Source organism: Eucyclogobius newberryi, unplaced genomic scaffold, assembly GCF_026437365.1.
Source record: "Eucyclogobius newberryi isolate DKJ021-1_F unplaced genomic scaffold, fEucNew1.0.hap1 SCAF_3, whole genome shotgun sequence".
Classification (NCBI taxonomy): Eukaryota; Metazoa; Chordata; class Actinopteri; order Gobiiformes; family Gobiidae; genus Eucyclogobius; species Eucyclogobius newberryi.
In genome coordinates this window covers 11,389,128-11,417,071 of record NW_027315945.1, presented here as the reverse complement: position 1 = coordinate 11,417,071, position 27,944 = coordinate 11,389,128, and the positions used below count along the sequence as shown (strand labels likewise).

Genomic DNA, 27,944 nt, shown 5'->3' with positions numbered 1-27,944 from the left:
GGTGTGAAAACAAAAGTAAACCCTGACACTTAAAACATGTAGTTCCTCTTAAACACTCGCTCCAGTAATAATCTGCTTTACAAGCTTCACTAATGTTGGCCAAATGCATCAGACGTAAAGGTGTAAGATGTTGGACTCGTCTCATTTCATTCTTTTTCTTTTCTTTTAGTGTTTCAATGGTGTTTGCACAGTGGCTTCTTTACAGATGTGTAAATTCTTTTCATTTCCAAAAAGTATTTGAGTCAAAACATTACAAATCCTTCACTGTTGTATAGACTTTATTTTATTTTCAATTGCAGGAAAGTGAAGATGGGTTTGTGGCATGAATCGCATTTGAAAGAAAAGAGCGAGCAAACAGAGGTGTCTCTGGTCAATCACATGGTACAAAAAGCTCGTAGAACAATAAGTATGATCATCACAAAAGTAAAAGTCAGTTTTAACACACACTGTGACGAGATCAGGTCAAAAACATGTACTTCAAACTAAAGTGGAAATGAAAATTGTCCAAAATTGAATGAATGAAGGTTCTAATTGTATTTATCTGAACAGCCGAAAGGTTTGTGCTGTTCTTGTTCAGTATAGATTTGTTTGGCCGTATTGTAAAAGTCTGTCGTGCAGAGTATTTACTGTACACAGTTTCCTCGTCAATATACATTTTATTAATACACATTATTGACATTTTTGTTATTCAGTTAGAATATTAGTGACTCGTGTAATTACAATAAGGCTGATGCAACCTTAGTGACCTCATGTACATTTGGAGGAGGAGAAGTTTAACGCTCACATATTATTTTCTATGACATTTGACTAAGACCAGCTCATTCTACATGTGATTTTGATCTGAGTTTAAACACTGGCAGTATGAATGTAACAATAACCCAAATATCATAATATCACATCGTTCATGTCTCACAATAGTATCCTGGGCTGATACAATATATCAAATTATAATATTCTGTGCATTGTTTTATCAGCTAAAAAACAACACAACATGACAAAATAATAGTTTTCTTAATCTTAATTTTTTGGAATATAACAGTTATTATTTATACCACAGGCATTTTAAAAGGAAAAATATAATTTCTACAATTATTCACACTCGCAATAAATATGAAATTAATAATAATATCATCATAATATGATAATATAGTATTGTGAGATTTAGATATTGTTACATCTCTAGTGGCAAGTATTCTTTTGATTTTCGGCTTTTATAAAATCTGCAATATATTTATCATTTTGGGTAGATAATGCTACAGAGAACTTTTATTGTGTCTGCAAGAACAAATAAATAATTATAAAATATGAAATAAAGAAGAGTTTTTTCATACAGCTCCATTAACAAACCTCTATAATGACTTCAAGGTGCTATATGATCATAACGGACATTTCCCAGTACAAAATTACCTCTGTTCTTCTTCCCAAAACCCATTTTCCCTGTGGATAAAAGTCCAATAGACTTTTGAATGTTCCAGGCTGTTCTTTAATTGCATTTACCAAACGGTTAGTCGTGTTTATTATGAAAGTCACAGCACATTTAAATATGCACAAGTAAGAGCTCTCTCTGTTTGTGCGGCAGACGACGGTGAAGAGACGAGAGCCTCAGTGGAACACAAAAACACAAGCGTTACTCCCTCCCCATGAGCCTTCAGCTGCAGCAGACACAGACACAGACAAGACAGACGGAACAGCCCACACACACTTACAGGGTGCACTAGTGTTCAGGCCGTTTGAAGGAGCAACAACAGACATTTTCATATATTTCCTACAGCCTCCTGAACGAACCTAAACGCACCTAAAAAAGCATCTGTCCTTCATGTTGCCCTAATTAACACATTTGAAATATCTCACAAAACAACAGAATGAGGCTCGTAACACTACTTAGAGAGCCTTTAAAGGTTTGTGAACAAAAAACAGTCTAAATTCCAGAATGGAGACAAAAGTGAAGACGTGATGTGATTTCAATATAGAAACTGGGATTAACCTCAGAATATCACCAAATATGATCAATCAAGGTGGTTTTGGGACATGGAAACCACTGGGATACATGCGAGTGATAAACGCCTGGTTTAAACATGTTTACTATTGTATTTTATGTGATTTGTTTATTTAAGATTAGTTTACACATTTAGCATTTCTGATGAAAGAAAAATCCAGAGCTTTAGGTTTACTGGACAAATACATAAAGAAATGTTGACTACAGTATTTCTTTTTTATTATTACTTTATTGACAGATAAATTACATTACACTGTAAAGCTTAAATACAATTTTGAGTCAGGAAAATCTTTTTTCTTCTTCATATTTTTAATGGAGAAGCCAAACAAACTGACATTTTAACTGTGTAAATGCATTATTTTTTCTTCTTTTTTTTTGTTTTGTTATAAAGACTTAAAAGCATTAGCATTTTGATCTCAGATGATTATTGAGAAGTGTAACGTCGGCTTCACTTTGCCTCCATCCCAGGATTTGGAACATTGTGATGACAGAGCATTTTAAAAACCCTAATGAGTAAGACTGGCTCTCGACTCAAAAATGGAGTTTTTATGTGAGAGAGTCGGCTTGTGAGGGCGAGTCCAGAGGAGAGATGGGCAGCATCAGACGGGGCGGGCAGCAAACCTGAAGATAAGACGGGCTCATGTTACTGTAGTGTGCTAGGGGCCTGTGGCTGCGTCTGGAGCGGCTGAGGGATCAGGGGAGGAGAGCCAGTCATTTGCTTCTAATTTCTGTGTACGTGCTGCCGTCATCGCCCCGGCCTGACCCCGCCTCGCCTCTGGACCGGCCCCTGGCAAACTCCAGGGAGGCGTAGTTCAGCTCTTGCCTCTCCATTGCTCCCACAGGGCCCACAGGCTGGAAATCGCTGTCTTCTCCCTGCGCACAGACCACACGAGAGGCCATCAGCGGCAGCTCGGGACATGGCGCCTCACAGTTAGATGGAGGGGTCAGAGGTTAGACGAGCGTGAGCTAATAATGGACACTGGGGACGGGATTCCACTTGTCTCACAGCCAGATTGGATTTGGTTGTTGGAATAGCATGTGATCAGTCCAAGTTTGTCTAATTCTTCTGTTTAAACCCAACAAAACAGCACAAAATAAATTAGAGGTTTACTGAAAATAAGCACGAGTCATTTATGGGTGGATAAAATTAGCTAAATGAATAGATAGAAGACGTTTGGAGAGACTACTGGGGCTCATTTGGTTCAAAATGTCATCAAATTTGGGACTAAACTAGGACTAAACCCAGAACCAAACCTGGACAAGATCATTTTTATATATTTGTCCCACAATAGGGAAATTCCAGTGTTGCAAAGCACAGTTCAAGAATAGAAACATGCAACATAAACAAAATGCAAGGTAAATAATTAGATATATAATGCTGAAAATATCATGCTACAGAACTATGACGTACAATAACTGGGCCAAATAGTAATTATAGGACCAAACCAAGTCTACATTAGACTAAACTGGGCTCAAACCGTGTGTGAACGCACCTTTAGTCTGGTCATCGTTGTAATTATTGCTCCTATTGACCAAGTTATTAGTTACGCAAACAAGACTTAAGCTGCTTCTTGAGCCTTTGTGACAAGTGGAACCCCAGATGATCCGTGTTAGTTTACGTTAGCGATTAAGCGGTCAGACACGATGAAGCACAAGGCAGATTTGGAGACGAACAGCGCAGTTTACAGAAGCTATGACATGCCAGCAGGGGGTGCATGTTTCCAAGTGTATTTGTTTGAATCAGCGATTTCTTTGGAACCTTACCGTAGTCTCCTCTAGAATGGAGTTAAACTTTGAGCCCAAAAGCTCTGTCTTAAGCTGTGTCAGAGTTAGGGGAGAGAAGAGAGAGACAGAGAAACGCAGAGGAGCGATGAAAGCAGGACAACACACAGAAGGCTATGTTTGATGCTAATGCTTCTAAATATGGCTGTTTCCTTTTCAGAGCTCAGAATGGGGCGGTGCATAAAGATTACTGACATGAATCACCCCACTCGTGTCATCGGTGCTGTGGGCGTGTCTCACCACTTTCTTCCTCAGATTGTGTTTGTCCTTCTTGACTGCGCTGTAGTACAGAGCGGGGTTCTCCAGAATCACGTCCTGTCTAGGGCAGCCATTCTCTCTGGGGGCGCATGGGGGTCACATGGTCAGTCTCCACGGCTGGCCCTTTTCCACTAGAACCAATCCGCCCTCCTCAGCTGGACTTGGCGTGTGCTCACGTACACTGTACCAGACCTGCTTCCTCCTGGTCCCAAAGGAGCCGTGTCATACTCAAATGTCACGTCAGCTGCAGATTTGCCCGAGCAGTGAGAAGACATATAATATTGCACCTTTATTTCAGTGTTTTTTTGTTTGTTTTTCATTGTTCGCCCTGGCCACAGACCACAGACCACAGCGTTGGCAGCGGAGTAGGGCTGAGGAGGTTCTAGTGGAAATAGGCTCATGTGAATGGCCACACGCTAAGCCTGGGCATCCATCATAAAACAACATGCTGTGTTCGCGTACAGCCAACTGTGAGAGACCTGGTTATTGGACAGGTTTAGTCATAGAGCTTCAGGGGAGATGAGCTAAAAAAAAGCACACTTTGGGAGGGACCAAATCTGCCTTGAGACTGAAATCAAGCTGAGGGGTTAGGAGGGCTACCTGGGCTGTGTAGTAGAGCGGGTCAAGGAGGTGGAAGCAGTGTTAGTCCAACCCGCTCACCCACAGGGACCACGATTATGAGTGCTCCTAATGCCAGCGCTCATACATGTGTTTTACAAAGGATGGCTAGGCTTAAGAGTGTCCTCCACACATTGGCACAATCTAGATGCACCGTTTAGTTTGACTTGAATACTCACTTCTTGTTGTTGTGACCGACGTATCGAACTGCTGCGATTATGAAGGCTATGACCGCCACGCCTCCAATGGTGCCCACTATAACTGCCATCAGGTACTTCTCTACAAATAAAAGACAATTGTTTTAATAAAATTAGATAGGAAATGGCAAATGTGGACCGGGATCATCAGAAGATGTATCGTCATTGTCACAAAAGAGAAACTATGATAGTAACTTTTTTCCCCTCTGCTGTGTTGCTAATGAGTCTCCGTCTAGTGTCACGCTTGTCCCATGTTATTGTTATTTATTATTGTGCTCTTGCAGATTTTAGAACATGTTTCACCCAGTAATCTGATTTTACATGGACCTGTAATCCTTTATATTCTTATATTAATCCTAATGGTACTGTATATAATGTAAATGTATGTTTTGTATATTCCTGGCATTTTACACCTTGCCTGGGACTAGAGTTAGCTAAACTACAGCTAATACTGGCACGTTTACGGAAATGTTGAGTAATGTGCACTGCCCCAGTTCAAATTAAAAAATAAAAAAAGGCATGCGAAAAATAAGAAAAATGGAGCCTAAATGCACAAAATGTACCATGTATATAGAGCTCCAAATAATCCAACTTGTAAAATGTGAAACTTTCCTCATTTCTAAACAATATATGCAATATTCAGACTTGGAGTGTTCTCTCACATCTCCACTGTTGAAAGGTACAATTTGGTGACATCTAGTGGCCAAATCGGATATTACAAAAATGACATCCATCATTTCAGCTTCCTCCAGGTGGCAGACAGATGCAGTTAGTGAGCATGGCTACACTCTGATGTAAATGTACTATAATATGTGTAATGTATAACAACACAAGAGAGTGTAGTTTAGGAGGTGGCCTGGTTCTACATCTGCTGCGTGCGGTCCAGGTCCAGACTCACTCTCCTGCTGCAGCTCCAGGAGGATGCTCTCTCGGCCGTACGCGTTGGAGAAGCTGCAGTGCACGTTGACCGCGGGGCCGTTGTCGCTCCGCTCGCCCTTCTCCCGCAGCTTGATCATGGCGGTGGAGGTCTGGCCGTCCGTGTGCGTGTAGTAGTTGTAGCGGTTGTCGGTTTCGTTGATGGTGATGTTGAGGTCGGGCAGGTGGAACTCGATGGTGGGCTCGGGGTTCCCTGTGGCCATGCACACGCACTGCACGCCCTCCCTCACCACCGTGCACTTGGACTCATCGAGGAGGACCGGGGCGTCTGGTGAAGGGAGACACCGTTCACGATCAAGTTATTCAGGACTGAAGGTTTCAAGGTAATTTATGGAGTGATTTGATCTGATCTCACACAAGAAATGAAAGCTCATCGTTCCGTTACTTACAAGCAGAATGTCACAAATGATCAAAAGTAATCAATTTTTAACTACTAGTACTACTACTACTACTAATACTACTACTATAGAAGTTAAAGTACAGATACAGGAGCAAAAACTTCTAAGTAAGTAATACAAAAAAAGTACAAAAGTATGTGTATTAAGTCTTCCTTCTAGAGAGTAAAAAGTGAAACTATTTTGAAATGTGGTGATCTTGATAAAATTGTCCGGATATTTTTTTTTGTCTATCAGTTCCTCAATGTTTCTAGACTTTGTATGTATGTGTATAAGTTGTATAAGTATGTATAAGTTTGGTTTGCTCGGACCGAGACTTGAACTTAAAACATTTAGTCAGGATATATTATCATAAACGTGCAAAAGATGACCACTAAAAGCATACAGAAAGTACATTTTACTTCTTCGTCCTTTTCAAAAATGTAATGGAGAATGGAGTGCAGTAACGTAAAAAGTATCTACGTTAAGTTTATGTCTAATCTTTTGGAATTAACAGACTCTGTGCATTGTATAAAGTTCTGTCTGTCAAATTATTATTATGAAAAAAAATATATTTTATTGAATGTTTTTCTTCAAATATGTTATTTGGCCTACTTATCTATTTTTAAGAAGCCTTTACCTAGTACTACAATAGTACATTCTGAATGACATATAGACAATGAAAAAGACTAAGCATCAGTCTTTTTTCACTAAAAGATTTGCTGACAATCAAAAAGCTTTGTCTTGTGCTGCTCATGGCTGAATGGAAAGCACATATGCCCCGCTCCATGTGCAGCTGGCCAAATCTGACACTTTACTGAATCTCATTTCCTCTCTCATCCCCAGTTCACACTACACTGTCCTGTTCTGAAAAGCATATGGGCCTTTAAGGTGTAATCAATACCTTAAACACAGTGATGTTGAGGAGGAGAGCTGTACTAGAGGTCTACAGTTTAAAGAGTCGGACTCACACTCCACAGTGATGTTGAGGAGGAGAGCTGTACTAGAGGTCTACAGTTTAAAGAGTCGGACTCACACTCCACAGTGATGTTGAGGAGGAGAGCTGTACTAGAGGTCTACAGTTTAAAGAGTCAGACTCACACTCCACAGTGATGTTCAGGAGGAGAGCTGTACTAGAGGTCGACAGTTTAAAGAGTCAGACTCACACTCCACAGTGATGTTGAGGAGGAGAGCTGTACTAGAGGTCTACAGTTTAAAGAGTCAGACTCACACTCCACAGTGATGTTGAGGAGGAGAGCTGTACTAGAGGTCTACAGTTTAAAGAGTCAGACTCACACTCCACAGTGATGTTGAGGAGGAGAGCTGTACTAGAGGTCTACAGTTTAAAGAGTGACTCACACTCCACAGTGATGTTGAGGAGGAGAGCTGTACTAGAGGTCTACAGTTTAAAGAGTCAGACTCACACTCCACAGTGATGTTGAGGAGGAGAGCTGTACTAGAGGTCTACAGTTTAAAGAGTCAGACTCACACTCCACAGTGATGTTGAGGAGGAGAGCTGTACTAGAGGTCTACAGTTTAAAGAGTCAGACTCACACTCCACAGTGATGTTCAGGAGGAGAGCTGTACTAGAGGTCTACAGTTTAAAGAGTCGGACTCACACTCCACAGTGATGTTGAGGAGGAGAGCTGTACTAGAGGTCGACAGTTTAAAGAGTCAGACTCACACTCCACAGTGATGTTGAGGAGGAGAGCTGTACTAGAGGTCTACAGTTTAAAGAGTCAGACTCACACTCCACAGTGATGTTGAGGAGGAGAGCTGTACTAGAGGTCTACAGTTTAAAGAGTCAGACTCACACTCCACAGTGATGTTGAGGAGGAGAGCTGTACTAGAGGTCTACAGTTTAAAGAGTGACTCACACTCCACAGTGATGTTGAGGAGGAGAGCTGTACTAGAGGTCTACAGTTTAAAGAGTCGGACTCACACTCCACAGTGATGTTGAGGAGGAGAGCTGTACTAGAGGTCTACAGTTTAAAGAGTCGGACTCACACTCCACAGTGATGTTGAGGGAGCTGCTGGCCCGGCCGTGCTCGTTCTCAGCCAGACAGCGGTACTGTCCGTCCGCATGTGGACTGATGTCCTTTAGCTCCAGCACTGACAGCTCGTCTGCAGTGATGGTGCCCACCAGCTCCCCGTCCTTCAGCCAGGTGAGGGTGGGGGCCGGGCTGCCCTGGGTGCTGCAGTGCAGGGACAGAGAGGCGCCCTCCAGGACCGTCATGGACTCGTTCACCACGGGCTCTCGAGGAGGATCTGCAACAACAGTCACAGGCTTCATTTCAACATTCAAAAGAACATGTACTTCCTACTGCAACATGTAGCAGGAAGTAAATTATGTATGAAGTAGTCATGGAGGTCATAAGGTCAACAATGACTACACTCTCAAATCAAACACTTTTTTCTGCAGTAGGTAAGGCAAGCTGGTGAAAATATTGACTACACTAGAAAACAAAGACACCTATAACATTTAGGCAAAACATATATATTAGCTCCTTATGTTACATTTATCAGTGGACACTTTGGAGTTCTTAAAGCTCAAACTATGGCTAAGATATGCTGCTGATGATATAAAGCCTACATAGGAGTAGGCCTGCTTTTAATCAAATGACTGAGGCGTCTTATCCGAAAAAGAACAAAAATTAAATACAGATGCTGGAGGCAGAAATCACATTTAAATAGTAAGGGCACTAATCAGTCAGTAAATAGTGTAGGTGTTAAACAGATGAGATTAGCCCACATCATTTTAGAAGAATGAGTTCTGCCCTTTCAGCTCGTGTTCGGCTGCATCCTACACACAACTTGTTATTCATTTATTCAAAAAATACTTTCTTTTTGTTTAGAATATACATGCTTAAAGTGCTCTTAGCTTAAAGCAAAACCCCGGCAAGTAAATAAGAAAAAAGGAGAAATTCTGAAATATAACATCTGTGCATTACTGAATAAAAATACATGGCAACCATCAAAAAAATCCTTTTTTTTTGCATTCAGACTTTTATGAGTAAAAATAATCTAAACTGAATGTACATAAATCCGGTTAGAGCCGGGTGTAAAATGATTGTATTTATTCTTTCAATGAATCAACTTCCATCCGTCAATATATTTACTGTATATGGAAAATAGTAACGTCACAGGCCGTTTTCCTCAAATGTGTTTTTCTTATATTATGATCCAAACATATTTCATTATAGTTGGCAGGTATTTCTGCTGCCATGTGCTTATCAATACCTGCTTCCTAAAGGGATTTATTCATTTATTATTTCCAGAGAAATCAGGCAAATTTGAATAATTTTAAATAATTTTAATTTCTGAATCTAATTTCATCAAATGCAGATACTGAAAACTCCAGGGTTAATTTATTTGTATCTAATATATCAACAAATACACTATTTATGTTTGAATTGGACAATGTCTTCAGTTCCAAATGAAAGCTTTTATGTTGGAAGAGTAAACTGCCCCAAACCCTATTTAGAAAATGAGTTTTGGCTGTAGTGTCTGGCCTTAAACTCATTACTTTTCGGAGCTTCACTTGGTATTCTCATCACTATTTCTGGGAGGTGAAAGATTTATGGCTCTGCTGGTCCATCACTGCACTTTCTGTAATTCCCAGAACATTTTCTTGCTTTTGTCTCAAATCCACGACATGATTTATTGTTGAAGTGAGTTCACTAAGTCAGCCTGGTCAAGAGCTTTTGGATCAGATTCAACTGTCCACATCTCACACAAACCACTTCAGGGAAACACTGCCAGAAACGCTTCAGACTTTTATTGTGGCCACTTCACAGAGTGTGATAGTAATGCATGGTGGTGTGGTATGAAAAACAGTTACTTTAATACCCTGTAATTACACCATACGCAAGGATAACGCTGTTGTGTGCTACTGACTAAAGGTCTGTATTGATTTTGTTCATATATTAAAAGCTTTCTTTGTTTATAAGAAAAAAAAAATCAAACCATGAATCATGACCAATCAATGTGAAGAGAAAAAAGTGATTCATTTTTGCCCTTTACATCCCACAGAATACTGTTTGTTAAACCAATGGAGATTTTAAGATGCTAAACACCAAAGTTTGCATTTATTCACTGCCCACACCTGTCACCTGTCACCTGTCACCTGTCACCTGTCACCTGTCAATATCCGATCTCGTCATCTCTCTGAACACACCAGGTGCCACAGGGGGGCGCTGAAGGGAACTCACAACACTTCACCCTCATTACCTTGTATGAGTCTGTCATGAGTGAATGATTGGTGGCGGGAGGAGCCGATGTAGCAGATTGACAGTCTCCCTTCCATCACTCTGCCCCAGGGCAACTGTGGCTACAATAGAAGCTAACGTCCACCAATGGAATGAATGATAATGACTGCAGTGTAAAATGCTTTGGGTGTCATGAAAGGCACTATATAAATCCAATTAATTCAAAAGTATTCTGAAATATAGTATAGTGTTTGTTTTTTACATTGTTTTTGCTAATGGTGTTTTGCAGTGTTTTTGTGCTGTTCTCACATTTGACGGCCAGGTAGAGGGAGGTGTTCATGAGGCCGTAGCCGTTGTCTCCCACACAGGTGTAGACGCCTTCCTCCGCAGGGGTCACGTCCTCCAGGGACAGCGACAGGTTGGACGCCGTGTCCCACAGCAGCTCCTTGTCCCCAAAGAGCCAGGAGATCCGAGGCGCCGGGTTACTGTCCACCTCACAGTGCAGCGCCACAGAACTGCCCTCCATCACCTCTGAGGAGACGTTCACCCACACCGAGCGCGGAGCATCTGCAGCGAGCGAGGGAACATGAAGAGGTCAAAGGAGTAAACGTCTGAGGATTTTTTCTAATAAATTCAGTACAACGTTACATCAAATGTTGACTTTGCTCTATAATATTTCTCAGAGATCCAAGGGCTTGATGGAGTCATAAGTCGAGATGGAGGGCAGAGGCTTGTGTAACTCTGTGGGAGATTCTTTGATCCACAAATGTTCTAACTTATTATTTGTCAGGACTTAGCTAAAGTTATTTCTTCTGCCAACAAACAAAGCTTTGGGTTTGAATAATGGCACTACTTTCTAATAGATTTGTGAATAACTGTAATCTAATGAAAGATTGTGTTCATTTTTAGACAGAAAACACATTGACTGTATAATAATATATGGATATGTGGTCAATAAAGCAGGTCAACAGATCTGCAAACTGCAAATATATAATTGATATCATTATAATGGATTCACTGTTTTAACCACGAAGGTGAACTTTCTGGATTACCAGGAGGACATTATGACCAAGTGCTCTGAGGTTTTGAGGAGGAGCCATGCATATGTAGGATTACTCAGAACTCTGTGAATGTCTGATTATCATTTGTATTATTTGTACTAAGATCGTTATGGACTGTTATGTAGAGTGTAACTGATATATGCAGCTTTGTGTACAGTGTCTCATACATTTTTAAAGTGATACATTTCTGTTGCAGCTCATTTCCCATTCACACACTCACACTTGACATCCAGAGAGATGAGCCTCTCGTAGACCAGAGTGGTGTTGGGGTAGGTGACCCTGCAGCCCAGCAGCTGGCCGTTGTGCATGGGTCTGGGGGTGAACGTCAGTGTGTTGGACAGCACGGCCGAGTTGCCCTCCTCCAGGTACTCTGGGCTGAAGGCCGGGTCAGGCAGGTAGTCCGTGTACATCCACTCGATCTCAGGAGTCATGTCGGGGCAGTTGTCCGGAGCGTAGCATGTCAGCTCCAAACTCTCATCGCTAACAACCTCCTCTGGGACGTCAATGTTGGGCTGATCTGCAGGAAAACAACACCACAGTCCACTGCCTGTTTAAAACACTACATCATCTCCATGTAAATGTGAACACTCTAAGCTGTAGAAAGCAGACAATATCAGGATCTACCAATAACCAGAGATAAAGGATTGGGTTGGATATGAAATAGATCAAATGTATTTCCACGACTAGTTTATCATAGCATGCATTTACTTAATAAGATTAGAGCCAATTGAACATATATTTTATATATATATATATATATATATAATATATATATTTATATATATATATATATATATATATATATATATATATAATATATATATTTTATATATATATATATATATATATATATATATTTTATATATATATATATATATATATTATATATATATATATATATATATATTATATATATATAATATATATATTTTATATATATATATATATATATATATATATATTTTATATATATATATATATATATATTATATATATATATATATATATATATTATATATATATATATATATATATAATATATATATATATATATTATATATATATATATTATATATATATATATATATATAATATATATATATATATATATATATATATATATATATATATATATATATATATATATATAAAATATATATATATAAAACCATGCACTTTTCATTTTGAAATGGGTGTTTTTATTATACTGTAAATCTTAATGCATCCTTAATGTGAGTGGGCTTGTATCTCCACAAACCTGACTCGGCCCAGAGGAGCCTCCTCTTGCTTGTTTCCATAGAAATGTTGTTTCTTTAGCTATAAGAGTCCATAGTATGGCATAAAACTCGTTTAGGACATTCTCCATTTCCATGGAGAATGTCCTAAAATACCATAGTAACTCTCTATTTCCATGGAATCGTGCCGATGACTTGTCATTTCTAGAAAGTTACTTGCTGTTGCTTAAGTAACAAAGAGAAAGGCAGATACATATACAGACAAACCTCTGCAAGCTAAAACATGAACAACATTGTAAAAAGACCTACCCAAAACTTTGAGTTCAGAGAAGTCTGGATATGTGTACATGTTAGCTCCTCCGAGGTCTGCGCGAAAGTAGTATCTCCCTGAGTGCTCGGCGCCCACATTGTTGATGAGCAGAGTGCAGTTCCTCTGGTGGAGGTCGCCCAGCAGTTTGGTGCGGCCTTTGTAGCTTTCGTGCACAACGTCCGTGCGAGATTTGAAAACTACGGGAGGGAAGAGCTGAGGGTAGGGCTGGCCGAAGTACCAGATGCCATGTGTTCCTCGGTACGGCCTGATCCCCGCTGGATACATGAATGTGCAGGGGATCACCACACAGGAGTTAGTCATGGCTGAGATGTCCCGCGGTAACCAGACATTCCACTGGCAACTGGCATCTGCAACACAGTCAGCTCGTGTCATATACGGTACAGGAGATGTCCAAACAGCTTGTTTACATTCTAGAAGGTGATGGAATAATTTGCCATGGAATAACCAAAAAGCAAATTCACTCATTTTTATCCTATAATTTCTATTAGTGACTAAACCCTAGAAAAATATGAATTTTAACAATATTAATTTGTGTTGCCCCCATCTGCATTCAATAGAATTAGCCTATAGAATATGTCATCTGAGCCAGTATTCAGAATAATTATTTAAAGTACCTAACTATTCCGGTACAGTTATTCTTTCTTTTGGTGGTATTCAGAATACAGTTACTTTTCTCAAATCCGAGGAAAACATTGTGGTATTTGATCATGAAATTTAGGCTTCAGGCTGCACTGAATCAGTGAGAAAAAGCAGCTCTTACAGTGGGTGATACAGTGAGTGCACTTGTGATAACGTTTTTATTATCTTACAACTGTAGGATAAATGATGAAACAAAAACAAAAAAAACAGTTTTAATCCAATGTCATGTTTTTATAATATAATGCGACTCAATATGAAAGTATATATAAAGTATAGTGTTCAGGTTCTAGAATTGGTCATAACCTTAGAGGGTGGGACACTTTTCACCATTGAATTGCTTTGGACTTTGCCATGAAATATTATTTCAAAAGTAAATTCACAAATGTTGAACCTGATGATTTCACTTGCCGTATTTCCCTGATTATAAGTGTTACATACTCCGGAGTGATTTATAATCCGGAAAGTACATCACTAGACATAAGAAATCTGCAATATTAATTTACTCTGTATGAAATATTATTGGCCAATTAGAATGTCAGTGTCACATGAACACAACCTAACCTAAGTTGCTGCTGCTTCCAAGGACAAAAGCAAATTTCACCAAAGTCTGATGGACTACGGCAGGGGTATTCAATTATAATTTCCACGGGGCCATTGTGTGGGGGCCGGACTACAAAACGGCACCACAATTTTATTATTCATATCCAATATCCACAAACAACTCTCAATGGTACAATTCAACAGAAATGTATTGTTTCACTAAATTAAACAAAAAATAAAACAGTGTTGTTCTGTCAAGTGAAAGCAGGACTAAGCAAACACTAAGACTGCAAGTAAGAGTCAATCAAAGCAGATTTAGACCTAGACCTAGTCCAGAACCAAGACTAAATGTATATTGCAGGTCACACTAGGCTTAAAAAAACATCTTGAACAGGGCTAGAGCACAGAATCAGAACCAGGACGTTAAGGTCTTAAATCTAAATGGCATTCACATCTGATTCAGTTGGTGTTCAAAGCCTAGTACAGCATAGGGCACTGAATAACAGAGCTAACAGAGTGCACGAAGGACAAACTCCCATGGCCCATTTTATTACGATGGGCCGGACCATTTTGCTCGGTTGCGAATTGTGGCAACTCTGCTGCTGTTCGCGGTAGAGACGAGGCATTCGACACCGGCTCCGACTGAATGGGAGTGAACAACTATAGCAATACAAAGCAGCAGAAACATATAATAATAATATAATCATCCTTCACCTCTTATGATGAGCAGCAGCGGTACGAGCAGCTCCAAACACCACATGGTCTCCTCTCAGTGTTGCACCATAGACGTCTGAAAGAGCACACAGCCTGTCAATAACAACACCATCCATCGCCCGTTTTCACATTTTTCACAGGAAAAAGCCAATGTCTTACAGGTCATTCTTTACAGCAGTGACTCACTAGTGATTTCTGTCAGTTTCATCTCATCTGGTGGTCTACCTTTGAAAACCAGCACACTTTTATATATTAGATATTCATGTGCATATAACGGATGTAAATAAGAGTGTTTACTTTACCATTATTATTAGTATTATTTGTCTTATGCCAGCTATTTTTATTGTTTATTATTATTATTATTATTATTATTATTATTATTATTATTATTATTATTTTATCTTTATTTTTATTTTTATTATTATTTGTATTTTCTTCTCTCTATTCCCTATTAAGATATGATAGGACCTGTTTACAGGAGTCTTGTTGATAAGAGTTTTTATTTTTGTTTATAAGAGTTCTTCCATTTAGAGTGTTTTTTTTTAAACTTCCTAAATAATAAGTTATCTGTCCTTTCCCCCTGTATCTACTGCGTTGTAACATCAAAATTTCCCCATGTGTGGACATTAAAGGCACATCTTATCTTATCTTATATCATGCTCCCAACAGCTAACATTATGGGTTTATAATTATAACTATCAAATCTAGTTTAGCATTCACATAGTAAATGCAAATACACTCATAGCCCATGATAAAAAGCCCTATCTTCTTGTTTTTTCATCCATACCCACCTTCCAATAGACATTTTGCTCTGCATTTACTATATTTGTACCTGGACAGTGTGTTATTTACTATGAGTCAGTGTGGCACGGAGCAGCTCCACTAGAGGGCGACGAGTCACACCCGGACGACTGGACAGCCCGTCTCTCTGCACACACAAAGAAGTGCCATCAGCACCAGTATCAGCATCAGCCAATGACATCGCTCAGAGCCAGGTCAGTGTAAGTGAGTCTGTCATTGTTTTTACCGTACAGGCCCCGCCCCCCCCCCGCAGAATGACCTTCAGTGTGCTGGCCAATGAGCACACAGCATGACATCAGCCCAACGCAGACATAGACACTATATACATATACACTCAGCAAAGTCATCCCGTAGAGGGGGGTGGAGTCGAGAAAAAGTACTCAAGTAGAAGTACTGTTCTGATAACCAAGTGACACGAGACTCAAAACTCTAGTGAGGAAATGAAAATACTACAGACAAAATCTATAATATTGTATGTACTTCTGTAATTAATTTAAGTTGTTTTGTTGTTTCTCCGATATCAAACAATAGGTAAGAGACTATGTCAAGTTTTGACAATAATTTCCGTCTCTGTCAGAAGCAAAGTGTTATGCGACTGTCTCAAAGATCCAATAAGCTTCTGCAATGTCAAGATTATCATTTCCATCCAGTGTGTCATTATTCCTCACACGGCTCTTGTGTTGATGATGGAGACTCACTGGGGTTCAGATCTGGAGTACATTAGATTCTGCTTCTCTTTACATGTTTTCTCTGCTCGATGCCAATGATTTGACCCTTCTCAAACACACTGACATCTTCTCCATGACCACGGGATTTGTCTTTCCACATGGTCGTTTCAGAAATGAGAAGCTGCTCACAGCATCAGTCGGGTTTAAATTCTGTGTTGCGGCTGAAAGATCATCACCTGCAGCAGTTCTCCAGTATGAGAAGAGGAGGGAATAACATTGATAATACTTAATAATACACAGTCATCTCTTCACAGACTTTCACAAACCTCACCCACAACACATATCTTACTCTTCTTCAGAACTTCAGCTTCAACTGCAATGAAGACTGCTTTAAATCAAACCACGTTTATATTACGTCAATTATGGCCTTTAAATTGTGAAATAGCTGGACAATTGGAGATAAAGGATAGTTGCGGCACAGTTTAAGTTCCTTTATGTCACTTTTCTGGTTGAGGGTACGCTACCTGCTGGTCTCCATGGAGATTTTATAGCTTTGTCTGAAATGTTCCACAGTGTGGCATGAACTACGTTGGCTTCACGTGACATCACAAGAATCCGTAGTTTCAAATTGATCTGGCGGAAAGGTTTAACAGACCTGGTTTAATTGAACTAATTAACAATAATTACTGGGTCTGTCGAGATGAAACAAAAACAGATACAAAGTCAAATGTCTCATCTGTCAGTAGCAGTGTACAAAACTGTCACAACAGCCTCAAAAAGTGGAACTACATGACATTAATATTGTAGTTTTGTGGATTTTGTTTTTGGGATTGTAGAATGTGAAGATATTTTTATCAATTAAAAAGCAGTTATTCTTACTTGGCCTGGTAGCTACTTATGCAGAGAGACACGTTTAATGCCATTCTGTGGAACATTCTAGCAAAAAGCGGACATATCTCCCCCTTTAATACAACACATGATCAGAACAGAACAGAACAAGGTTTCGGAGTCACATTTTGAACTTCTCTGACTGCACTGGGCTGAGTGCTTTGAGTGACTGGTGGATGACAGAATAACAAGAAGCAGAAGTGCAGGCAGAGGGAGGAGGAACATCATGCAGCAACAGCCGGCGTGTGCAGATGGCCGCCTCGCCGTGGATTGTGTTTAGAGCTTCGCGATTAACACATTCCAACATCCCCAGAGAAGCCTCAACCAATATTCGCCGCGCTGACGAGGGGACAAAACCGTATCGTAAAAAGCTACAGATTTGGTCCTGCTGTTCATTAAGCTCGTCGAAATCTGTTCCTTTTTGTAATATATGGTGAAATGTGTTGCGTTAGGATTTGACTGCCACTTTAGTCGTTTGTGGTCTGTTCGATCTGTCTCTGGAATACAGAAAACCAGAACTGACTCAAAGCACGACCAGGAACGTGACAGATGGATGAAACTGCTCCTTTTTTAACTGATATTTACAGTGTTTTATTAGCATTAGGGATGGAAAATATAGCGCTAATGTCGGAAACTGTGATATTGGAGTTTTCCCCCCAATTATCTTAATCAGTCCAATATTGAAAGAACTCTCCAGCACCAATATGTTTTCTGAGCCTGACCAGTTTCTCTCATGTCCATGCGCAATTTCCATTTTGTCCTCTTCATTGACCAGTGAGTTACAATGAAAATAAAGCCGCGCTGAAGCAAATTAAGACAGTATTTTACACCCCAGATGAAAACATATTTATATTTCATTGTTATTGTTTCAAAAGTAGAAAGTTAGTTCTGTATAATCAACTTGAAGAGCATATGACAGGTTCATGTTTGCCGAGATGTCCCTGGTTTAAATATTAATCATAGTTTTATATCAGTCAAGTTGCAGTTTGTAAGGAAACGTTTAAATTACAAGAAGTAGAGCTCTAAAACCGAGTCCCTTATCCGGCCAAAATGAGGGGACACAGAGTTTACATATTTTTCTGACAGTTTAAACATCATTTAACGGAATAAAGGTGTTCCCATGTATTATGAATGTCAAATCATTACTATTGTGTACTTTATACAGATTGTGGCGCTTGGGAAAAATAGGTAAATGTTTAGCAAAATCTTAAGACCTAATAATGCTTTAGTGAAATTTCCAGTCTGACCCGTCACATACACAAAAGCATATCAAAATGTTGAGGGTTTTCAGTGACGTTAAGTGTCTGTCATCGGCAACAGCGGCAAAGCAAATATCTGGTGCGTCTATCGGCGTAAATGTGAGAGTCAAATACTAAAAAGTGTCTGTATAAGGTAGGGGGGCATCGTGAGTCATACTGTGTGAGACACTATGAGCTGTGACATCGCTGCTTATTCTCCTCCATCTGCCCTGTGACAAAAGGCCAGGAGCCGGACATTAGCCGCGCTCGAAGGCCATAAAGCCGAGAGGGCCACTGACACCAGGCGTAACAAGAGCCCTATTGAGGGGCCACACAAACGACTGGCACGGAGCAGAGCAGACGTGTGCACTTGCCTCATACCAGCCTCAGGCCAGGCTCCTGCTGCTCTCTGCCCCCGACTGTGACTCGCTGAATCCAGGGATCTGCCTCTGTGGGAACAGATACAGAGATGTGAGCGCAGCAGGAGAACAGGCGCTCTGTGTCGGCCTGACTTTACATGTGCTGCGGTGGTGGGCGAGTATGTGCCCAGGCATTTCTGCAGACGCTCTCGGGGCCCACTCGGCATTCCTCTTCATCCCATGAGCCGCTTCATACGTCTGAACTGGGAGCAGGTGACACCAGATGAACTGGACCGGTCTCTTCACGCTCCTCCAGTTTGTTTGGATGATGTGGCACTAAAACATACAGTGGCTCTTGGCTCCATTGTTCTCTGGTATCACTAGTGGTCAGTCATGCCAAGGGCTAAGTTTCAGATATAAACTTCTACCCTTATGAGCCAGCTTGTAACATCAGTTTGTGTGAGAACTAAGAAAGGCTGTTTGAGCTTGCCCTCGTTACTATGGACCACTCCTGGATGAATGAGTCATTGAACTACAGGGGCCAAGGCTCAGGTAAAGTATGACCAGGAGCCGAATCCGTCTCTCAGACCTTTTTTGTCAGCCCCAAGGCCCAAATTACCATAAGCAATTATTTTTAGTGCCACTTTAAAAAAAATCTCTATAATCATAATAATCAACCACAGACCCAACATAAAGTCTCTAAGTCTGAACAAAAGTCAAACGTCTGCTTTTTCTTTGCCCCCCACGACATGTCGATGCAGCCCACCCCTGCTCCAGACCCATTACTTTCTTTAGTTTTGAAATGATCACTAACAGACACACAAACCAAACCAAAAACAAACCACAGATTTGAATGTAGAATGTACAAGTGCGTGGCACGCCATCACCATCATACGATGAAACGGGACCTTTTGTATTTAGATTCGATTATTAAATGATGCTGATGCTGCAGACAGGGCAATGTTTGTTTGACGTTGGTGCCCACCACCCTAATGTTTCTATGAAAGCACCCACAGGTCTAGATCATTGATTGTCCCGGTCATCTTCAGATTTTATTGGCCAGCTGAAGAATGCTTGTAGGCCGAGCGTGCACGTTAACATCTTAATGTAACAAAGGCAACTTGTCTGTCACTGAGGAACTTTCCTTCTCTCACTCATTGTTAAGTAAAGGATGAGTCACTGCACCCAAAAGCGGGCGGGCCACTGTCCAAGTGATGCCATGGCCAGGCTGAGGACACCCTCCAAGGAATCCTTGTGTAAACAGGAGTGCGAGGAGCGCTGGAGAAGAGAAGATGCATTCATGCTGTGGAGCTGTATGAAATGAGTCCGAGGCGTGCCATCCGCCCCTACACACATGCAGCATAAGGTCTGGAACACGTCAGTGAGGGGTGGACAACTATGTGCCGGCCTGAACATCTCCCAGGCTTTGTAAAGCCCACTGCATCGTCCAGCTTTGACTGGCCTCATTGTGAACTACACATCCTGTTCTCCAAACACATCAAGTCACTTCAATAACAGCAAAACATCTAGACTTTACGTAATATATATCACGTCAAAGCGTTTAGCCTTTTGTGCTTTTTGGTGTTGCTGATACTTGGTCCTTTGAGTTCAGTACGATCAGTGGCTTACTCTGTAGCACACGTGCCATTATGTAGCTGCATTCACCTGACTCAAGCGTTTGTTTCATTAACACACAATATACATTATAAAACGTGTGTAACCATATAAACGTAAACCCAAGCACTGCTCTGGGTACGGGAGTGACTTTGGTCAGAAATCTTCAGAACCAAATCCAAATAGAATATTTGTCCTGTCTTTCCTGGCCCCGAGACTCTGTAATATCACAGTTAATCAGACTCCAGCGCTGTCACTTATTCCTCGTCACGCTTCAGGGATGCAGATGCTTCTGAACAATCAGCTTGGCTAAATCAGGCCGTGACACCTTTTATGAGTCATTTCATTTGAAATGTGAAATTACCCACAAATAATCTCCTGTGTCAACAAGAACCCTTTCACCATCAGTATGAGCAGACCAAAGCTCTGGAGAAAAGAGGAACGATATACAAAATGCTGGACATTATTAAAGGAGAAAGTGGAGGCATTTTTCCGGAACAGGCCTTGCTCACAGCTTGAGCGGTGCCGTTTGCCTGTGACGCGAGCTGGTCCACAAGCTAAGGCCCACCAAATACTCACAGGAGCAGATGGTCTTAAAACATGACTGTCCAACCTCCCCCACAAGGACAGAGCGGAGATAAGCCCAGCGCTACACATGCACACATGCACACCCTCACACAGGTACAGACGTGTGCGTCATGCCAGTATGCAGCCACAGTCTGTCCAAGTGTGACACGCAGAGCTGCTCCACAAACACACACAAACATCCCGGAAGAATCTCCAAGAACTGCACCCACGTCAACAGAAACTACAACTCTAATGGGCAAACACCTCAGACCAATGGGCACTGAGGGAACTGCAGAGCATTAGTATCCATTCACCTGTGGAGCATGTAAACGAGTGACTTTCTCCTGCGCTCACACTTGAACACCTGAAGTCTTTGAAGATTACCAAGTGTTGAATGGAAATCTGGGCTATCTGCCCTTCTAACTGTTCACAGACCTTCACAGACATAAGCAAAGATCTGTCTTATTTATAGTTTTGCATTATTCCTCATGTTTTTAATGATGCCAATTCAAACTAAATGCATTTAATTTACTCAACATGATTCATAAATGTTAGGAACATTAGGTTTAGTGGAGCGGAGTAGAGTAGACCAATGGCTTGTGGCCTGGCAGTCCCCAGTGGGCAGATGGTGAACCACAGGCCGCTCTCTGCACATTGCACATTCTGCTTCCGCTCCAACTAAAGCTGTCCCCTGCTCAGCACAAAAGCTCCCCTCTACATTGTGAATATTCTTTATACAGAGTATTTAGAGAGTCTGAAAGACCTTACCACACGACATGTACAGGATGCATGTTTCCCCTGTAAATCACATCCAACTAATGACTACTGATATCTGACCTAAAACTGCAGACCATTCTATTTAGGATAATGCCTTGTTAGTGTTGTGTTTCTAAACCAAATCACACACAAGAAGTATGTATATGTTTGAGGCTAGTCTCTAGCAGTGTTCTGTGAACATTGGCCAGCACAGTAGTGTGCACACACTTGCACGTGATTACAGCACATTGCTCATGCATGGATTCATCAACACGCCAACACGCTGCTTTCTTTTCATTTCTCAGTAAAGAACCATTGACTTTGTACAGCCGCGGCTTTAGCCTCAAATGTTTTGCATCACATTTGAGCGTGCACCATAAACACAGAGGCTGCAGTGTTCCTCATGTTAAGTGCTGCTTTAAATACAAGTTTTCAAGCTTTTAACAGATTCATTAGCAGTGACTCATCCTCCATACTGACTCTCACACACTGGAGAGGCCCGACCTTCAGCCACACGCTTGATACAACAACAAGGCCATTTGTATTATTCACATTCAAAAGTGGTCACCAGCAGTTTGAAAATTCTGAACAAGGAGAACAAAATGAGAGAAAAGCTCATTACAAATCAATGAAATTGAAACGATTAAAGCTGTTGACTCATTAAACACAGAACCTTTGCTCAGCATCAGTATATTCCAAATGAAACCCTAATTCCAAAAGTATCTTATCCATACGTACAACTTGCTGAATGCTTTGAGTAATCGCAACATAACACAATTCAGTCTTACATACTTCTGACCACAACTTCTTATCTTATTTTCTTAAAGTCCATATGTAAAATATGACACTTCTATTTATTCATTTCCGACCCTTGCTAGAACCACTAGGCCCTAAAGTCGTGCACAGAGCATAATGTGGTCTGAGGCCCTCACCTGGAGTGTGTCCGCTAACCTGAGATCCTTGAGTAGGTCCTGTCCCTGCAGCCGTCCTCTCAATAAGCCCTGGATCTGCTCTCTGTACCAAGCCCCAGCGGTGTGGCTCCTCTCCCCACCTCCATCGTACCCCCTCCTGCGCACCAGTATTGTTCTCCATCGCTCTCAGCCATTCATAAATACAGAGCACGGGCCACAAAGGGCTGCAGTGTTCACCCCGGCCCGGCCACTGAGGGTGAGGCCTCAAGCTGCTGCTGCCTCTGCGCTGGACGGGACTGGGTCCATCCCATTGGATCCTTGGAGTGCTCTTTTTGTGTTGCGCCGTGAAAGGCCAACACAGGACAGGAAGTGACTCGTGAGGTTAAATATGAAAACGAGGCAGATGAGGGGAAAGACTGTGGTGGTCTTTGAGAGCCAAAATTGAGAGTCATTGTACTTTCTTAGGCAGTAATGAGTCAGTGCAAGTGGTACATGGTAGAATACTTTTCAAAAGAAAGTCATCTGGACATTGTTTAAGAACGCAAGCTATTTCGACTGCCATTCCAAAGTCATTTTCAACCAGGAAGTAATCCAGAAAGAGCTCCTCCACCTTTTCCAAGTGCATACACCATAAAGAGACCTGTTCCAACCATTTCAACACTTAGATGTTAGCCACAGTTTTAAGCCTCATTAAAACGGCTTCACTCCTTGCAAGGACCTGTCCAAGGCTTTCCAAACATGTACGTGTAAAATGTGAAATACCACTGCTTAAAATAGACAGTAAAATGATGCAGAGGGCACCTTTTAGTGGGACACACACTGGGAGGGAACACTCTGGAAGGCACAGAGATGAAGCAGCTCAGGACTAGCATCTGCATGTATAACAAACAGAGAACTTAACATATCATTTGCACAACTAGGGCCGGGCAATAAAACATTTTATTGTGATTTGGTCTTGAGACGATCTGCTATTTTGCTTTCTGCTGAATGTCGCTCTGTGCTCAAACGCAGACACACATGTAATTAACCAATTACAGTGAAGTGTATAACTCTAAGAAGACTCTAAGAAGAAGCAGACGGCTTTAGTTACCCATTAATTGTGAATAAAAACATACTAACTGCATAAACAGTGATCTTGGCTCTAAAAATGGTGGTTTAGGGATTTTTACTTCACAAATCAACCAAGCCATCCACAAAATCACGGAACAATATTCTGTGTGCACAAAGGCAAAGCCGCTTATAATTAACTACAGTTTTTGGATGCCAAAATACATGTTCTATTTATACTACAACTATTTCCAAAGACTGAAACGCTAAAAGATGATTCTCTGGCTTGCTCAGTCTTTGATGAAAGATTACATTAAACTCTATTACACTGTTTGGTTTACTCTTGTCTGGATTAGATCAAAGCCTGTGCTATTGGTAAAGAAGCAGCCATAGAAATATAACGGACCCTTTTTTGTCTTTTTCAGTTTTTAAACGTATAACACAGAACAGAAAACTAGGAAAAAAAGTCCAGTCCTTGATTGTTGGTGTGTTTGTGTCTTCCATTTCTTGTTTCTTGCCACCAGAAGTATGTTTTTTAGGTTTTCCATCACCAAAACGTGTCATTTTGATTTGATTTTGTAGTTCCTGCTCCGTCTGAGTCATAAAACCTCCCCCCTCCTTCTCTCAGCACATGACATGTTTCCGAGTCAGCCCAGATGAACTAATATCACTAAATTAATTGACTAATAATTTAAATGAACTTCAGGAGTCACCAAAAACCTGCAGCACAAGTACAACATCAGTAATGACACTAAAAACAGCTGGATTAACACCGCCCAGGACACATAAGCCTCACACGTTGGCGGAGTCATACATTAGCCGCTGTGTAGGTTCGGCGAAAAGTGTGTGATTGGCCGCGCACACTGGCTCACCTCTGGCACACAGCGGCCCTTGTGTTTGGTGGCCTTGTGGGACAGCTCGAGCCTGACACCGCACAACACTGGGAAGTCCATGCGCACACATAATTGTCTTTTAATCACAACAATCCCCTCCTCTGTGGCTCCACTCGTTTGTCTCTGTCGCTGCGTCCAACTTTTTTCTGCACACTCGGGAGCTCTGCGGCTTTTTGAGAGGTCGTACTCGGAATGCGAGAGCAGCGGTGGGAAGGGACAGGTGCGGAGGGGAACTATTGGCCCGCCATCCTAATTCTGTTTATTCTATACAAATAATTAGTCTGGTCCCGCTTGATTAGAGTTAGATTTCCAATGGCGGGACAATTGATGCAGTTTAAACCACTTTAGAAGGCAATTGGATGCAAACTCTGGACTGGTTTAACTTGGTCAGATTATTTATTCAATTGGAGTTGGCAGAGTTTGTGATAAGGATGGTCCAACATGGATTTTTCCCAGTCAATACCAATTATCTGAGATTTAACTTGGTTTGTGGCTGATAAATGACATTGGCGATGTCAAGTCCTTTGAAAATCATAGCTAGGCCCACAATCTGTAGTAAAGTTCACAAAAGTAATCACAAAATGTGTTTAAAATTGATCTGGGATGAATTATAACTTGCCACATTATGTATCTTAATTTGAATTTCCATTTTAAGTTGAATGTCCTTTTTATTTTTCTGATATTTCATGGTAGTAGGTCTTTGTTTTGATAACTCTTATTTCTTCTGCGGGTCAGCTCTATGCCTGTAACAGAAACAATTTCAATTTGGGGATGAACAAAAGTAATTCTGATCTGTTTGTTCTATTGTAACTCACTGTACCTGAAAGGACAATCTGGGTATGACACATGGGCCACAGAGACTGGGACGTTTAGGAAGAAAATATGAAGCTTAATATCTGGGATTTCTTGCATAGCAGATCAATCCCAATATTCTGAAACCTCATCACTTATGGAAAATAAGTGCATACATATATACAGTATATATACACAAATACATGTACTGACATATCCCTATTTGAGACTAACAGTCACAGAGAATGGCAAAGACTGACCTCCAGGCTTCAGGGCCGAGTGCACAACGCGTCATCACTTTTCACACAATTTGGGGTCGAACAAAATATTATGATATATCCCCAAGATCTGTTTCAATCATGCTAGAACAAAAACTGCAACATTCGATTAGAACCGAGTCTGAACCAGGACTTTCCAAGACTTAAACAAGCACTAAAGCGGCAATAAGAGAATATATATTTTCTAATACTTGGGCCACGGACCGGGGAAGACAGTTTGGAAAAGGAACGTACACAAACTCCAATCCAAGCTCCTTATAATAGTCACAATACAACACACTGCAAACAGAGTAGTGCGAGTTCTAGCTTGTGTCAGTTTTCTTCCCAGGACATCCACTCCAGCACAAACTACAGCCGTTTACGCCATACTTTATACTTGATATTTCGATATTCTCTCGCACAATATCTGAGAGAGGCCATGGAACCGTACATCAGCGTCGTCTTTTCAGGGGCTAAAACACTCTGCCCACCAACTGCATTGTTTATCATTATTTTTTACAATCATTCTAGAAAAAACAAAAATAAGATGCAACATTCTCATCAAATTCACCATACCTTTTAGTCTTCCAAATCACAACTATTCCAATTATCCTCAAGTGAAGGAAAACTGTAGTAAGGGTCCAGTATAAATATTACTTTGTGGTGAATCGGGGGCTTGTTATAGGAGCTGGGCCGCGGTTGGAGATGGACAAACGTGGACATTGTTGGGACGTACATATGGGTGGGGTGTGGGTGCTGCAGGGACTGTGCTGGACAGCGACAGAACAACAGGCTGAGAATAGTACCATTGTCTCTGTGTACTTTAAATGCACCGAGAACAAGAAAATGGATGAAAACAGCACTGTAATGACGTATATATTGTATTTTGAAGTAAATATTATTCAAATTGATGAGACTGTGATGCAAGACATGTTCAAGCCGCTCCGTTTGTGTCGTTTAGGACTTATTCCCAAAAGATGTTTATCCAGTGTGTCCTCGCTCGCCAAAGTTCCTCCGAGCGCCGCGTTTCACATTACACAAAACTAAAGGAAAGTATTACACAAACTTACATATGGATTTATACACTGCAGAAATGTAATGTCAAAATGATTGTAATTCAGAATATTCATCTCAATTTGAGCACGATGTAGCATATTTCACTTGTTTCAAAATCGTTGGACTGGTTCATTTAGCTTGGATCAATAAAAATACATTTGCCAATAAAGTAAGCAAAACTTTTACCCCATTGGTTAATATTTTGGATGGAAATAAGAAAAAAAAAATTGAAACAAAGCCAAAACGCCTTGAAACAAGTAATATAATTGAGATCCACATTACGTAGATACATCTTAAACGGGGAAAACTACAGAACTGAGATAAATAACTAATAAATACATGATTAATAACAGCTATAGATTATAAAGTATACAAAAAGTGACCAAAAAACCAACTAGGCCATACAAAAATTAAATTGGCCACATTTGCACATGTATGCCAAAATCTAATCTCATTTGAAATAAGCAAAGACACAAACATTCAATCTTTAACAGCTTTAAAATACTGCAAATGGCAACAAATAACATCCACTTTCTCTAAGGTTATGGACAACCTGGACACATCTCACTCACATGCACGCGCTGATTGAACTTTCCAGGAAGCGCTTACAAGGAGGAAACTGACGCATGACTAAGAAAAAGCAGCAGTTATGCATTGAAATGTGTGAAATGTGTGAAATGTTTTACCTTTAGCAGCTGATGTGAAGCCAGTGCGGAGCTGGGAGGCAGAGTGAGCCGTAGGCAGTGGTCCCTCTCCTCTCTCCCTGCTGTGAGACGCTCTGTGGGCAGATTGGATCTCTGGCATCCACAACCTGGACGAGGAGGGGCCGTCTGCTGCTCTTTAGCAAATATGAGAGGAGATATACAGTGTTAGAGAATAGTATATAGTTTAGTATATAGTGTAGTATAGTATATAGAGAGGGAAGAACTGAACTCACCGATTGTCATCAAGCCTGAAAGCTCTGTAGCTGTTCTTGTACTCAAAACAATTAAGATTTGGAAAAAGAGAAAATTCTGTAGTAAATGTGGTTGAGTCTAGTTTTATCAGTGATGAGAAGAATCAACCCCATTGTCACCTGACGTAAATATAATATATAATAAAACAGTTGATGAGATACAATTATTGCATTACTTGACATATAGTTATTCATTTTGAAGAACAATGTATAGAATGATAGTGCATATTGATCAGTAAATATTGGTCATTGT

The 27,944-nt window shown here is 40.7% G+C and overlaps 1 protein-coding gene across 10 annotated transcripts; it reads right to left on the bottom strand.

Moving 5' to 3' along the window:
• Nucleotides 1-260: 260 nt before the first annotated feature.
• Nucleotides 261-27,559, bottom strand: mag (myelin associated glycoprotein). 10 transcript variants are annotated; one of them, XM_072460885.1, is made up of 13 exons: nt 27,423-27,559; nt 18,855-18,933; nt 15,722-15,813; nt 14,890-14,965; nt 12,975-13,343; nt 11,651-11,947; nt 10,679-10,936; nt 8,169-8,429; nt 5,750-6,055; nt 4,834-4,933; nt 4,019-4,115; nt 3,761-3,814; nt 261-2,869 (listed from the first exon to the last, which is right to left on the bottom strand). In XM_072460885.1, exons 4-13 carry the CDS (start codon nt 14,933-14,935, stop codon nt 2,708-2,710), a joined length of 1,950 nt encoding a protein of 649 aa, XP_072316986.1. In that variant the 5' UTR covers nt 14,936-14,965; nt 15,722-15,813; nt 18,855-18,933; nt 27,423-27,559; the 3' UTR covers nt 261-2,707. The 10 variants fall into 10 exon arrangements, with proteins under 10 accessions (XP_072316986.1, XP_072316988.1, XP_072316987.1 ...); XM_072460887.1 differs by lacking the exon at nt 27,423-27,559 and adding an exon at nt 26,257-26,395; XM_072460886.1 differs by lacking the exon at nt 27,423-27,559 and adding an exon at nt 22,713-22,828.
• Between the last annotated feature and the right edge of the window lie 385 nt (nt 27,560-27,944).

What these genes read in the sequence shown, in the direction of transcription:
- mag (XM_072460885.1), bottom strand. Translation starts at nt 14,935, where the DNA reads ATGTGGTGTTTGGAGCTGCTCGTACCGCTGCTGCTCATCATAAGAG. An exon ending in GCTGCTGCTCATCATAAGAG is followed by an intron (nt 13,344 to 14,889) that starts GTGAAGGATGAT and finishes ACTGTGTTGCAG; the next exon opens with ATGCCAGTTGCCAGTGGAAT. An exon ending in CCTGGAGCTGCAGCAGGAGA is followed by an intron (nt 4,934 to 5,749) that starts GTGAGTCTGGAC and finishes TTTTATTTGTAG; the next exon opens with AGAAGTACCTGATGGCAGTT.